General features: G+C 47.6%; 1 protein-coding gene across 5 annotated transcripts in view; it reads right to left on the bottom strand.

Moving 5' to 3' along the window:
* MYO7A (myosin VIIA) overlaps positions 1–14,772 on the bottom strand; it is a 171,620-nt gene that overhangs the window by 51,899 nt on the left and 104,949 nt on the right. For 4 of the 5 annotated variants that reach the window (XM_077926921.1, XM_077926923.1, XM_077926920.1 and 1 more), the window contains 4 exons: positions 12,280–12,417; positions 6,181–6,339; positions 4,672–4,764; positions 1,986–2,080 (listed from right to left, as the gene is read on the bottom strand). In XM_077926921.1, coding sequence (XP_077783047.1) covers positions 1,986–2,080; positions 4,672–4,764; positions 6,181–6,339; positions 12,280–12,417 — 485 coding nt within the window. The remainder of the gene's footprint in view (positions 1–1,985; positions 2,081–4,671; positions 4,765–6,180; positions 6,340–12,279; positions 12,418–14,772) is intronic. The other variant, XM_077926922.1, reaches the window with a different exon arrangement.

The following is a 14,772-nucleotide window of genomic DNA, read 5'->3' as shown; positions in this document are numbered from 1 at the left end:
ACTTCATTAACTAGCCCCAAAGCCATTTTTAGGGGATTAGGCCTCTTCCACTTTGACATTTGTTTATTCGATTTCTTATCTGCCTCCCACCATGAAGTCCATGAGCAGGTCGCAATGATATAAACACCTGCCTGCCTCCTGTCCCCCCAAAAACAGTACTTCTGTCTTGTCAGGATTCAGCTTCAATCTGTTAGCGCAAAATTCAAAGGATGGCTCTCTGTTTTATCTTGTGCCTTGTTTCGGAACGACAGTAGGAATAAACGGGCATTCCTTCCGATGGACGAGGGATGTAGAAAGTGGGTTCCCCTGAGGATAGGTTTGGGGACCCGCATTTTTCAACTTGTTCCTAATTGATCTGGAGTCAGGGATGAGCAGTTAGGTGGCCAGGTTTGCTAACAACCCAAGCGGTTGAAGGTGGAAAGATGCCCTGTTTGCATGCCATGCCCTCCCTGGTTAAGGAAGAAGAAGAAGAGGAGGAGTTTGGATTTGATATCCTGCTTTATCACTACCCGAAGAAGTCTCAAAGCGGCTAACATTCTCCTTTCCCTTCCTCCCCCACAACAAACACTCAGTGAGGTGAGTGGGGCTGAGAGACTTCAGAGAAGTGTGACTGGCCCAAGGTCACCCAGCAGCTGCATGTGGAGGAGCGGGGAAGCGAACCCGGTTCACCAGATTACGAGTCTACCCCTCTTAACCACTACACCACACTGGCTCTCTGGAGGAGAGTGATTAAAGATGTTTTGCAAGCTCAGGGATTTTTAATTGTTTTAAAAAATAAAATAAAATTGAGGTGATTATAGTAAATTAAAGCGAATAAAGAAGAAAAAGGAAAGAATTGAAAACAAGAAGAGAGGAATGGAATGCATTAGAATTTTTTTTATATAAAAAAAGGGAAAACAGCAATAACAAAATAAGAAAAAATGTACTTAACGCTACAAAACGATATAGTATACATGTGGATGGATAAACATATTGTTTATAAGTTAATCTATGTGGCACTATGGTTTTGACAAATACATTCTAAGTATCATTAAATCTGCCCATGCATAATCTTCGCCTGAAGACGAAGAAACCCGTTTCCCTCCTTGCCCACTTTTTCTACCTATGGGAACTGCAGTGGCTTCACCACGAATAAATGTTAGTGAGAGAGCAATAGTGATAGCCTTTGTTGGAAATGTAAAGAAAAAGAAGGTACTTTTTTCCATATGTGGTGGACTTGTCCCAAGGTGAAAGACTTCTGGGAGAAGATTTATAATGAACTGAAAAAAATGTTGAAATATACATTTATTAAGAAACCAGAGGCCTTTCTTCTTGGAATAACAGCTTTAGAATTGCCCAAGAAAGATGTTGAATTATTTTTGTATGCCACAACGGCCGCCCGAATATTACTTGCTAAAAATTGGAAAACACAAGAACTACCAACAGTGGAAGATTGGCAGATGAAGATGATGGACTTTTTGGAGCTAGCTGACCTGACTGGAAGAATCTGTGACCAGAAAGAAGAGGAGTTGCAAGAGGACTGGAGGAAATTCAAGGACTATTTGAATAAATATTGTAATATAAAAAATTAGAAATTACTTGAAAGAAACAAATAGGCCTAGGGTTAAACTAAGTTATAATTAAATAAATGGGATTTAGAATGTTACGAAAAGTGAATAAGATGGACTATAATTGGAAATTGTTTTAGTTTAATAATGATATTGGAAAGTTGTTACCTTTAATTACAAGGAAACTCAGAAGGACTGATTTGAGGAAGTCAACCAAGATGTTTCAAAGGTTGGATTTGTGAAGAATTAAGTTTGCTGTTATTGTTTATCTGTTTATTGTTCCCCCTTTTTCTTCTTTCTTCTTTTTCTTTTTCTGTTTTTGTGTATCATTTTGCTTTGTGGTTTGTGTTATCACTGTGGAAAATCTAATAAAAAATTATTATAAATAAAAAGAAGAAATGTTAGTGAGAGCTGTTTTCTCCAGCCTAAGCTTCATACCTGTCCTTAAATCCACGGACCACTTTCTGGATGAGGATGACCTTGTCCGTGATGGCCTTGTCTCTCTCTATCTCCAGCAGCATATCGTGGTGATCCTGAGGAGAAGAACACATCAGCAGGCCGCTCACTTCTGGAACTTCGCAGGACAGCAGGGGATTCATTTCTTTTATTCTTATATATTTATTAATTGCGTATCCTGCCCTTCCCTCACAGCAGCGAACACGTCAATACCAATACATTGCCGCTCTACTGGAAGGAAGACCACTCCCTGCCACAAAGTCCATTTCCACCTGGCCCAGACTCACCTTGAACAGCTGAATCTTGGGATGCCGGAGGGACATTGCTGGAACAACTCTTGGGTTGGGGCAAGTGTCTCAGTTGTTTTAAAATGTTTTAAATAGACGCGGGTGGCGCTGTAGGTTAAACCACAGAGCCTAGGACTTGCCGATCAGAAGGTCGGCGGTTCGAATCCCCGCGACGGGGTGAGCTCCCATTGCTCAGTCCCTGCTCCTGCCAACCTAGCAGTTCGAAAGCACGTCAAAGTGCAAGTAGATAAATAGGTACCACTCCAGTGGGAAGGTAAACAGCGTTTCTGTGCGCTGCTCTGGTTCGCCAGAAGCGGCTTAGTCATGCTGGCCACATGACCCGGAAGCTGTACACTGGCTCCCTCGGCCAATAAAGCGAGATGAGCGCCGCAACCCCAGAGTTGGCCACGACTGGACCTAATGGTCAGGGGTCCCTTTACCTTTACTTACCACCGCTCAGTTCCTCTGCCCCTCCAGGGCCACAAAACTTACCTGGGCAGGAGAAGTGGGAGGTGGTAACGCAGGGGGCAGTGGGAAGGGAGTGAAACTACAAGTTCCCACACTCCCCGCAGGAATTCCTGCCAGAAGCAAACCCCTGCCTCCCGTTTCTCTTGCCCCTTGGTTGGAGAACTGAACTGCAAAATTCTGAGAACTCTGGATTTCAAATGATATCTGTGCAATGGTTTGCATGACTGCTACGGGAAGCCTGGTGGGTTTGCATTAAAATTCTAATGGAACAAAATGTCTTCCCCATCCCTAACTTCAAGTGTTTTTGCAAGAACATTTAGGAACTTCTGGGAATTTTGGAATTGACCATTGCGCAGTCCCCTAATTTTAAGGGAAGGAGGAAACAGAAAGCATGTAGAAGCTCTGCAGAAGCTCTGAGAGATCTGCATTGGCTCCCAGTACGTTTCTGAGCACAATTCAAAGTGTTGCTGCTGACCTTTAAAGCCCTAAACAGCCTCGGTCCTGTATACCTGAAGGAGCGTCTCCACCCCCATCGTTCAGCCCAGACACTGGGATCCAGCGCCGAGGGCCTTCTGGCGGTTCCCTCACTGCGAGATGTGAGGTTACGGGGAACCAGGCAGAGGGCCTTCTCGGTAGCCCTCGGTAGGTGTGAAGGAAATAAGCAGCTGTCTTCTTTTTAAAAGACATCTGAAGGGAAGTTTTTAATATTTGATGCTGTATTGTTTTTAACACTTGATTGGAAGCCGCCCAGAGTGGCTGGGGAAACTTAGCCAGATGGGCGGGGTATAAATAATAAATTATTATTATTATTATGGAAGCAAACGTTTTGGGGGTTTTGAAAAAAAACTAAACCCCAGCTATCAATTTTAGGAATCGCTGCTTTAAGGATTTTCTTCCCTTGACCTTCGCTGTTTGATTTCTTCCTTGGGCCACTGATGTCAAGTCTGGGATATAGTCTTGCCTGCTTCCAGATTGACCCAAGCTAAAGAAGATTTTTTGACAAGCTCCTTTCCCCATTTCCTCCTTGTGCAACTGTACAGCCCTGATAAGGCTCTCTGGAGGAATGGACTGGAAGACTTAACACTTAACTAGCTAAGCATCAGGCGAGAAACATCCTTTAAAAGAAGAAGAAGTGTATAGATAACAGTGGAGAGGTGATTAAAACAGCGGCAACACTCCTGTACAGAAGAGGTTTATTTCTCGCCTATTATTTCGTGCTTCTTTGTGTGGAAAGCACCAGTTCCCTAAAGGTAAAGGTAAAGGTACCCCAGCCCGTACGGGCAAGTCTTGACAGACTCTGGGGTTGTGCGCCCATCTCACTTAAGAGGCCAGGGGCCAGCGCTGTCCGGAGACACTTCTGGGTCACGTGGCCAGCGTGACATCGCTGCTCTGGCGAGCCAGCGCAGCACACGGAAACGCCGTTTACCTTCCCGCTAGTAAGCGGTCCCTATTTATCTATTTGCACTTTGACGTGCTTTCGAATTGCTAGGTTGGCAGGCGCTGGGACCGAACAACAGGAGCGCACCCCGCCACGGGGATTCGAACCGCCGACCTTTCGATCGGCAAGCCATAGGCGCTGAGGCTTTTACCCACAGTGCCACCCGTGTCCCTCCTACCAGTTCCCTACAGAACCATAAAACAGAACCATAAAAAGTCCCTACAGTGAGCGTTTGTTTGGTTGGAAAACTGAAACCGGCAAAGCTTTCCTCGTTTGTTTCTTTTAGGTGTTACGATGGCATTTCTGGTCACTGGGGAAACTTTGTGGGGAAGAATCTTGATGCTTTGATAGCATCTCAGCCTTGAAAACAATTGCTAAATGGTGGCTGTTGCCACGTTTGTGATATCAGCTAGCCGCCAAGCGCACACGTTCTGCTTCTGGGCATATGCCCCCAATAACCTGCTTGCCACCTTACCTTCAGGAAAATCTTCGTCTTGCCAATCTGCCAGTCATCGTCTCTGCCCAAGACGGCTTCAGCGATGCGCTGGCAAGTCCCACACAAGTCCCCCTGGAAGAAATGGTGGGGTTTTAATTGCTTTTGCTTAATTCCATTCATCGATCACTCCTCATAAAACGTCCCAAAGTGATTTCACAGGGTAGAAGATAGGGAAACTTCCATCGTCCAAACAATATGATTATCAACATGGCATGCGGCATATTTAGTGGGGAAATGTTGTAGCGTTACTACGGATACTACTAGACTCTTTGTAGAGGCTGACCTAAGATGTTTTGGAACCTGAGGCAAACCACAAAATGACCCCCACTCCTGGTCAGGGAAGAAGGGGTGAGTGAAGATCTACAACAGGAACTAAACGGCTCAGGACTGCAATACTTCAAGGACCGCCTCTTCCCATATGAACCTACCCAGACCCTGAGATCATCTTCTGAGGCCCTTCCTCGAGAGGTCTGGAGGGTGGCAACACGAGAACAGGGCCTTCTCTGCAGTGGCTCCCCATTTGTAGAATGTCCTCCCCAGGGAATCTCCCCTGGCGCCTTCATTATACACCTTTAGGCACCAAGCAAAAACGTTCCTTTTTAACCAGGCCTTTGCCTGACATGATCTACACACCCTATACCCTTTTCAAAATGTGTTTTTTTTTGTGTGGGGGAGGCTATCGGGTTATTGTTTATATTTTTATTATTTATTTTGTGGTTTTATTCTGTGAACCATCCTGAGACCCCTGAGTATAGGGCGGTATATAAATTCAGTAAGTTATAATAATAATACAGTGGTACCTTGGTTCTCAAATGCCTTGGTACTCAAACAACTTGGAACCCAAACACTGCAAACCCAGAAGGAAGTGTTCTGGTTTGCAAACTTTTTTCCGGAAGCCGAACATGCTCCGTTTTGAGTGTTACGCTGAGGTCTGTCTGTTTTTGCAGCTCTTTCTGTTTTGTTTTTGTGACTGTGTGGAACCCAGTTCAGCTACTGACTGATTGATTGTGTGACTGCAGTACATTGTTTATTGCTTTCATTTTATGGATCAGTGGTCTCGTTAGATAGCAAAATTCATGTTAAATTTGCTGCTTTAGGGGTTGTTTTTAAAAGTCTGTAACGGATTAATCCGTTTTGCGTTGCTTTCTACGGGAAAGCGTGCCTTGGTTTTGGAACGCTTTGGTTTTGGAACGGACTTCCGGAACGGATTAAGTTTCAGAACCAAGGTACCACTGTAATAATAATAATAATAATAATAATAATAATAATAATAATAATAGCAGATCCGGCATCCAGGGAGCATGCTGCAGCTGTTGCCACCGCCGTAGCAGCAGGTAATACACTCCAGTTCTACTGCTCCTGTGGATCTTGCCGCCTGAGGCAGCTGCCTCACCTTGCCTCAAGTGTGGGCCGGCCCTGCTCTTAGCATCCTTATTAATGCCACGGGATCTCTCTCTTTAGAGCTACGAGGAGGGTTTTCAACCGTACCTGCTTGTATGCTGGCTTCACCCCAGGCATAAGCACTCGGTACCGGTCCACAAACTCCACGAAAGTGTAGCGGATGGGGTAGCCAGCCCGGCGGATCCGGATGGTTTCCATCATGCCGGAATACCTCAGCTGGCGGACACAGAGCTCCCGGTCAAACAACTGCAGTGATGGGGGGAAATGACCTCAGTGTCAATGATTTTACCCGTTAGCTCCTGAGCTTATGAGCTTAAACATTTCTCCTTTTTAAGTATTTCACAAGCTGCTGATTATTACTGGGGAAGAATGCCTGACAACCAAAAACACTTTGTAACAGTCTGTAGGAGAGGAAAATGGCAAGAATAGAAAGGTCAAATAAGTTAATGCATTTGAGTGAAGAGCATGGCACATTTGTTTATTTGTTGGTACTTAACAACCCAGTATCCACAACCTCAGATATGCAGATGACACAACCTTGATGGCAGAAAGTGAGGAGGAATTAAATAACCTTTTAATGAGGGTGAAAGAGGAGAGCTCAAAATATGGTCTGAAGCTCAACATCAAAAAAACGAAGATCATGGCCACTGGTCCCATCACCTCCTGGCAAATAGAAGGGGAAGGAATGGAGGCAGGGAGAGATTTTACTTTCTTGGGCTCCATGATCACTGCAGATGGTGGCAGCAGTCATGAAATTAAAAGACGCCTGTTTCTTTGTGAGAAAAGCAATGATAAACCTGGACAGCATCTTAAAAAGCAGAGACATCACCTTGCCGACAAAGGTCCGTCTAGTTAAAGCTATGGTTTTCCCAGTAGTGATGTAGGGAAGTGAGAGCTGGACCATAAAGAAGGCTGATTGCCAAAGAATTGATGCTTTTGAATTATGGTTCTGGAGGAGACTCTTGAGGGTCCCATGGACTACAAGAAGATCAAACTGATCCATTCTTAAGGAAATCAGCCCTGAGTGCTCACTGGAAGGACAGATCCTGAAGCTGAGGCTCCAAGACTTTGGCCACCTCATGAGAAGAGAAGACTCCCTGGAAAAGAACCTGATGTTGGGAAAGATGGAGGGCACAAGGAGAAGGGGACGACAGAGGACGAGATGGTTGGACAGTGTTCTCAAAGCGACTAAAATGAGTTTGACCAAACTGCAGGAGGCAGTGGAAGACAGGAGGGCCTGGCGTGCTCTGTCCATGGGGTCACGAAGAGTCGGACACGACTAAACGACTAAACAACAACAACAACCCAACTCTTCACCATGTGGAGGGTTGTGTACATATCAATGAAATTAAACCATGGTGTCCCTCAGGTCTTTTACGGGGCAAATTTGTATCTGTGATGAAGGCAATCACTCCAGAAACAAACTCTGATCAAGAGAACCCTGGGTTCATGGTTTAAGTAGGCCCAGATGTCTGATTTAAGGACAGAAGTTGATCTGTCTGCCCAGACCTTTCTGGATCGTGAGAAGCAGGAAGTTTGGCAAAGATTTAGTCAAGCTGAGGTCATTTTGTTGTTGTTTAGTCGTTCAGTCGTGTCCGACTCTTCGTGACCCCATGGACCAGAGCACGCCAGGCACCTCTGTCCTGCACTACCTCCCTCAGTTTGGTCAAACTCATGCTGGTAACCTCGAAAACACTATCCAACCATCTCGTCCTCTGTCGCCCCCTTCTCCTTGTGCCCTCCATCTTTCCCAGCATCAGTGTCTTCTCCAGGGAGTCTTCTCTTCTCATGAGGTGGCCAAAGTACTGGATCCTCAGCTTCACGATCTGTCCTTCCAGTGAGCACTCAGGGCTGATTTCCTTAAGAATGGATGCATTTGATCTTCTTGCAGTCCATGGGACTCTCAAGAGTCTTCTCCAGCACCATAATTCAAAAGCATCAATTCTTTGGCGATCAGCCTTCTTTATGGTCCAGCTCTCACTTCCATACATCACTACTGGGAAGACCATGGCTTTAACTATACGGACCTTTGTTGGCAAGGTGATGTCTCTACTTCTCAAGATGCTGTCTAGGCCTGTCATTGCCCTTCTCCCAAGAAGCAGGCGTCTTTTAATTTCGTGGCTGCTGTCACCATCTGCAGTGATCGCTGAGGTCATATACCTGTGCAAAGAAGAGACAAGGGGCGATGCTCCCCACAGCCAGTAGCTGTAAAAATATAAGAAAGACTGACAAGACTTTAATCAAGCTGAGAAGATGCACCAGAACCAAGGTGACTTATCAGTGGCCCAGAGAGACCTTCACGAGGCTCCATCTAACAGCGTTTACTTTTAAATTTTATAGATCCATAAGCAGCCTTTTAAAGCTCAGGCACAAATTTTCCCAAGTAGGCATACTAAACGTGATGATAAAAATCCACATAACCCTTTTCAACATGGACATTACAAAAACAGGCAACAAGAACGACTATAAGCAAAAATGGGAATAAGGTTGTTTGAATTTAGGCGGCTGATTTAGCACCAAACCTAAACAGAGCCATGGCGGCAAGATAACAGGGCCTAAGCCAGGTACACCAACTCTATGGGGTGAAAGGCACCTCGGCCCCCTCAATATTTCTTTTAAGGGGGCCAGGCCCCCTCAATTTTGAGGCAGCCCTGCTTTGTGTTTTAACCACTGGGCACACAATTGGCTGCTGCTAAATGCATTGCCTCAATTTGGCTGCTGGGAGAGAAACAATTTGTACCGGGAAGATTCACTCATAAACACCTGGACAGAAACAAAATCTGTTTCCTTTACAAAGCATGATTCTCCCGCATTTTGCAAAATTAAATAAAAGTCCTAACAGGGAACGTAATGCAAAAACAGGCAAAGCTCTTTCCACTGGATTTTTTCCCACCAGTTTCCTGAAATCCTGTTTCCTGTCACTATCAGCTCTCGGTCCTCTCTGACCTCAGGCATAAAAATCCTCTCTTGGGGGGGGGGGGAAGATGTTTTTGTTTCACAGGCTACTTCCAGATTCCTATTGTGGTGCCATTCGTTCTCTTTGGCTGCCCCGCGTATTTTAAGGGTTTTGATCACGACTTTCAGTGGCGGGGAATGAACAGCACCTTGTGGTAAACAAGGCAAACACATACATCAGTATATAAGCCACGTGTCTGAAATAGCGCAGGAGAGCCGTCCTGAAGCCATTTTGACTCTCCCAAATTGACCTCAAATATTCCTCTGCGAGGAGGAAGGAAATGAGCAGTCTTTGGACTGTAAGGGCTTACACCTCCCTTTCCAAACACAGTCTGGCGAGTATCTGTTAAGCTGAGCAAACTATCAATATGCCTAAGAAATTCAGGAACTAAAGTATTTACCTTCTCAAAGGAATGGCCAGGCTACCCAGAAAATGCAACTGAGTAAGGCATTATCTGGGACGCGGGTGGCGCTGTGGGTAAAAGCCTCAGCGCCTAGGGCTTGCCGATCGAAAGGTCGGCGGTTCGAATCCCCGCGGCGGGGTGCGCTCCCGTCGTTCGGTCCCAGCGCCTGCCAACCTAGCAGTTTGAAAGCACCCCCGGGTGCAAGTAGATAAATAGGGACCGCTTACTGGCGGGAAGGTAAACGGCGTTTCCATGTGCTGCGCTGGCTCGCCAGATGCAGCTTGTCACATTGGCCACGTGACCCGGAAGTGTCTCCGGACAGCGCTGGCCCCCGGCCTATAGAGTGAGATGGGCGCACAACCCTAGAGTCTGTCAAGACTGGCCCGTATGGGCAGGGGTACCTTTACCTTTAAGGCATTATCAGGTATCCTGGAAGACAAGAGAGAAGCAACCCTCTCACATTTCTGCTGGAGACTGCCTCCTTCTCTGATGAATGTAGGATGTTTCAGGGGGTGGGGATGGGTGGGTCTTGGGCTACAGGGTAGGCAATTTCAAATGTCTTTATAGGGGCTTGCACACCATTTTTCAGGGTTCTCCTCCCTCCTGCATGTGGCGAGTGGGGACCCTGTTGCAACAGTTCATTTCCTTGAATAAAGATCAGGCTTACTAGTCGCTTTGCTTTCAATATACCCTGGTTGGCCTCTGCTTTCTCTCTGACAGCTCTTCCAAGGGACTCTGTACGGGCTCTAGACACCCCATAAGGGAAATAGAGGTATTTTTCTTACAACATTTACAGAGCCAGAATGCAGTGTGAAGATATCAAAGGATATTCCCCCATGGAGGGGGGGGAGTTAAGAAAGATTGGAGAGCTAAGCACAACCAAGTCATTGAGCGAGCAGAATGACTTCTGTTCACTCAGTGGGTCCCCCAACTCTCTCGAGCTGGGACGCAGGTGGCGCTGTGGGTTAAACCACAGAGCCTAGGATTTGCCGATCAGAAGGTCGGCGGTTCAAATCCCCGCGATGGGGTGAGCTCCCGTTGCTCGTCCCTGCTCCTGCCAACCTAGCAGTTCGAAAACACGTCAAAGTGCAAGTAGATAAATAGGTACCACTCTGGCGGGAAGGTAAATGGCGTTTCCGTGCGCTGCTCTGGTTTGCCAGAAGCAGCTTAGTCATGCTGGCCACATGACCTGGAAGCTGTACGCCGGCTCCCTTGGCCAGTAAAGCGAGATGAGCGCCGCAACCCCAGAGTCAGCCACGACTGGACCTAACGGTCAGGGGTCCCTTTACCTTTTTACCTTTAACTCTCTGGAGCAGATGGATGGGTGGGTGGGTGGGATGCAGGTAAAGGAAAGATAGGGGAACTTTCGCTGTACAAGTGGAAATCTATCTGCTCATGGAGATAGACTGAGCCTAGAGTCTCAGAAGGAGGACATGGCAAAAACACAGGCTACCCCAAACCCTGCAGAGAGATATGAGGCTAATCTGCCTTTTTTTCCTGGGTGTCCTGCTAATGAAAGTCCACCAAGTAAAGAACAGGCCCGGGCACAAGAACATAAGGCAATCCTGCTGGATGAGGCCAATGGCCCATCTTGTCCAACAGCCTCTTGTCACAGTGGTTGGGGGGAACCCGCAAGCGGGATTCGAACGCAAGAGCTGCTCTCCCCTCCTGTGGTTTCCAGAAACTGGCATTCAGAAGCCAATTAAAAATGGAAAGCGTGATGCTGGTGGTCAACAAAAGAGGCTTAAAGACTCTCTCGAGGCAAATCTATAAAAAAAATGTAACAAAAACACTGATAACTGGGAAACACTGGCTTGCAAATGCTCCAATTGGAGAACAGCGTTTACCAACGGTGTCATGGGCTTTGAAGACGCTCAAACTCAGGACACAAGGGAGAAACATGCTAAGAGGAAGGCACGCTTGGCAAATCCACACCGTGATCAACTCCCACCTGGAAACAAATGTTCCCACTGTGGAAAGACGTGTGGATCCAGAATTGGCCTCCACAGTCACTTACGGGCTCACTGTTAAAACTAGGCTTCCTCAACCTTGGCCCTCCAGATGTTTTTGGCCTACAACTCCCATGATCCCTAGCTAGCAGGACCAGTGGTCAGGGATGATGGGAATTGTAGTCTCAAAACATCTGGAGGGCATAGCTGTCAACTTTCAGATTTCATAGAATCATAGAATCATAGAGTTGGAAGAGACCACAAGGGCCATCGAGTCCAACCCCCTGCCAAGCAGGAAACACCATCAGAGCACTCCTGACATATGGCTGTCAAGCCTCTGCTTAAAGACCTCCAAAGAAGGAGACTCCACCACACTCCTTGGCAGCAAATTCCACTGTCGAACAGCTCTTACTGTCAGGAAGTTCTTCCTAATGTTTAGGTGGAATCTTCTTTCTTGTAGTTTGGATCCATTGCTCCGTGTCCGCTTCTCTGGAGCAGCAGCATTTGAAAATAAGGGATCAGCAACCTCGAAAATAAGGGATTAGCAGCCTCACCTGTCCTGGGGACAGTCTACAGGATATCTAACAATCCGGGATAGCAGCGGGAAGCAGCAGGAAATGGTGCTGGAATAAGGGAATTTCCAGCAAAAAAAAGGGAAGGTTGACAGCTATGCTGGAGGGCTGAGGCTGAGGAAGCCTGGTTAAAACAGTGCTTATGGAAGACAATCTGACTCGGCTACGAGTGATCACCAAAGAAGAAGATTCAGAAGTGTTTGGCTGTGGCAGCAGAGCCGAGCCATTGTGGCTAGTAGCCTTCTGCAAACGACCTCCTCACAGTTAAAACCCCTGCTTTATCACGAAGAAGGCAAATGGGCTTACCATGGGCTTCTTGTATTCGTTGGGCTTGATGCAGCGGACAAAGAATGGCTGGCAGACGCTGAGAGTCCTCATCAGCAGCTCCAGCGAGCGCTTGAACTGGCTGCTGAGAGTCGGGGAGCGCTTCCTGGTCTCTGCCCCCTGGAAAGAAAGGGGGGGGGAGCGCCGCAGAGGATCAGTGTCCGGAAATGAAAGGATAATGTAAACAGCAGCAGAGCATTTCCCTCTCAAGCTGGGTCACAGGGGACAGTCTGTTGCACAGGAAGCCGTGTTTCAGCAAGGCAGGCCGTTCGTCCGCCTTGGCCGGGGCAACCAAGCCTTTTCGGATTACAGTCAAACCTCGGGTTACAGACGCTTCAGGTTGCGATTTTTCGGGTTACGGACCCGCCAAAACCCGGAAGAACCGGAACGGGTTACTTCTGTGTTTGGGCGGTTGCACATGCGCAGAAGTGCTCAATCACACTTTGCGCATGCGCAGAAGCGCCGAATCACAACCCGTGTGTGCGCAGATGCGCCGCTGCGAATTGTGAACGTGCATCCCGCACGGATCACATTTACAACCTGAACATCCACTGTACTGCCTCCTGTTTCCATTAACTCATTCCCACTGCCCCTACCCTAAGGTAAAGGGTAAAGGGACCCCTGACCATTGGGTCCAGTCGTGACCGACTCTGGGGTTGCGGTGCTCATCTCGCTTTATTGGCCGAGGGAGCCGGCGTACAGCTTCTGGGTCATGTGGCCAGCATGACTAAGCCGCTTCTGGCGAAACCAGAGCAGCGCACGGAAACGCTGTTTACCTTCCCGCTGGAGGGGTACCTATTTATCTACTTGCACTGGTGTGCTTTCGAACTGCTAGGTTGGCAGGAGCAGGGACCGAGCAATGGGAGCTCACCCCGTCGTGGGGATTCGAACCGCTGACCTTCTGATCGGCAAGTCCTAGGCTCTGTGGTTTAACCCACAGCGCCACCCGCATCCCTTCGGCCCCTACCCTAGACAAAGCATTATTCAGGATAGCAGATTGCAGGCCCCACTAAGGATGATAGCAACCCACCAAGATTCAAAAGAGTTAACAGTTGGTTGCCGTCATCCAAGCTCTCAGGCAAGGGAAATTTGACACCCTGGAGATGGCAGGGGTTGGACCATGGACCTACTGCACTCAAAGCATGTCTTCTGCCCCTGTGGGAAGGGGACAAAGGCGCAGAGGGTATGCCCGTTCATGGAGGTCAGTTCTCACAGTTGAAGGAACCTCCACAGGTGGAGTCAGTGTATCTCTGAATACCACACGCTGAGAACAAACAACAAACGATGCTGCAAGAAAGGAGATTCCGACTAAACTTCAGGAAGAACTGTCAGACAGTAAGAGGAGGTCTCCCTTGGGCTCTCCTTTCTTGGAAGCTTTTGAGCAGAGGTTGGGTGGCCGTCTGTCATGGAGGTTTTAGTTGAGGTTCCTGCATTTCGGGGGTTGGACTAGATGACCCTAGGAACCCCTTCCAACTCTACCATTCCATGATTCAGAAAATGTCACCAATAGGAACTCTGGACACTGCCTGGTACCAGGTGAGGCTCTTTCTCATAGAATCATAGAGTTGGAATAGACCACAAGGGCCATCGAGTCCAACCCCCTGCCAAGCAGGAAACACCATCAGAGCACTCCTGACATATGGTTGTCAAGCCTCTGCTTAAAGACCTCCAAAGACGGAGACTCCACCACACTCCTTGGCAGCAAATTCCACTGTCAAACAGCTCTTACTGTCAGGAAGTTCTTCCTAATGTTTAGGTGGAATCTTCTTTCTTGTAGTTTGGATCCATTGCTCCGTGTCCGCTTCTCTGGAGCAGCAGAAAACAACCTTTCTCCCTCCTCTATATGACATCATTTTATATATTTGAACATGGCTATCATATCACCCCTTAACCTCCTCTTCTCCAGGCTAAACATGCCCAGCTCCCTTAGCCGTTCCTCATAAGGCATCGTTTCCAGGCCTTTGACCATTTTGGTTGCCCTCCTCTAGACACGTTCCAGTTTGTCAGTGTCCTTCTTGAACTGTGGTGCCCAGAACTGGACACAGTACTCCAGGTGAGGTCTGACCAGAACAGAATACAGTGGCACTATTACTTCCCTTGATCTAGATGCTATACTCCTATTGATGCAGCCCAGAATTGCATTGGCTTTTTTAGCTGCCACGTCACACTGTTGGCTCATGTCAAGTTTGTGGTCTCCATCTACCCCAATGCTGTTTGCTCTGACCAGTAGCTGCTTCTTCAGATATTGGGCAGCCTCTGATTGGCCTGTTTGAAGCTGGCGTTCAGAGGGGAAGTCCCGCCCTGAGATCCCGCCAGACAGGGGAAATCTCCAATGGCCAGCAAGCACGTGAGAACTGCCTGCCAGAAGCGAGGGGGATCGCAACCGCCGCCCACCTGAAAAAGGTGAGCATCCATTCTGTTCAAGTTCTTAGAAAAGATCCTCTGCATTCCCCACCAGCATTTAGAACGTTACAA

Source organism: Podarcis muralis, chromosome 4, assembly GCF_964188315.1.
Source record: "Podarcis muralis chromosome 4, rPodMur119.hap1.1, whole genome shotgun sequence".
Lineage (NCBI taxonomy): Eukaryota > Metazoa > Chordata > Lepidosauria > Squamata > Lacertidae > Podarcis > Podarcis muralis.
Note: the sequence above shows the minus strand (reverse complement) of the source record. Positions and strands in the feature narration are given on the sequence as shown.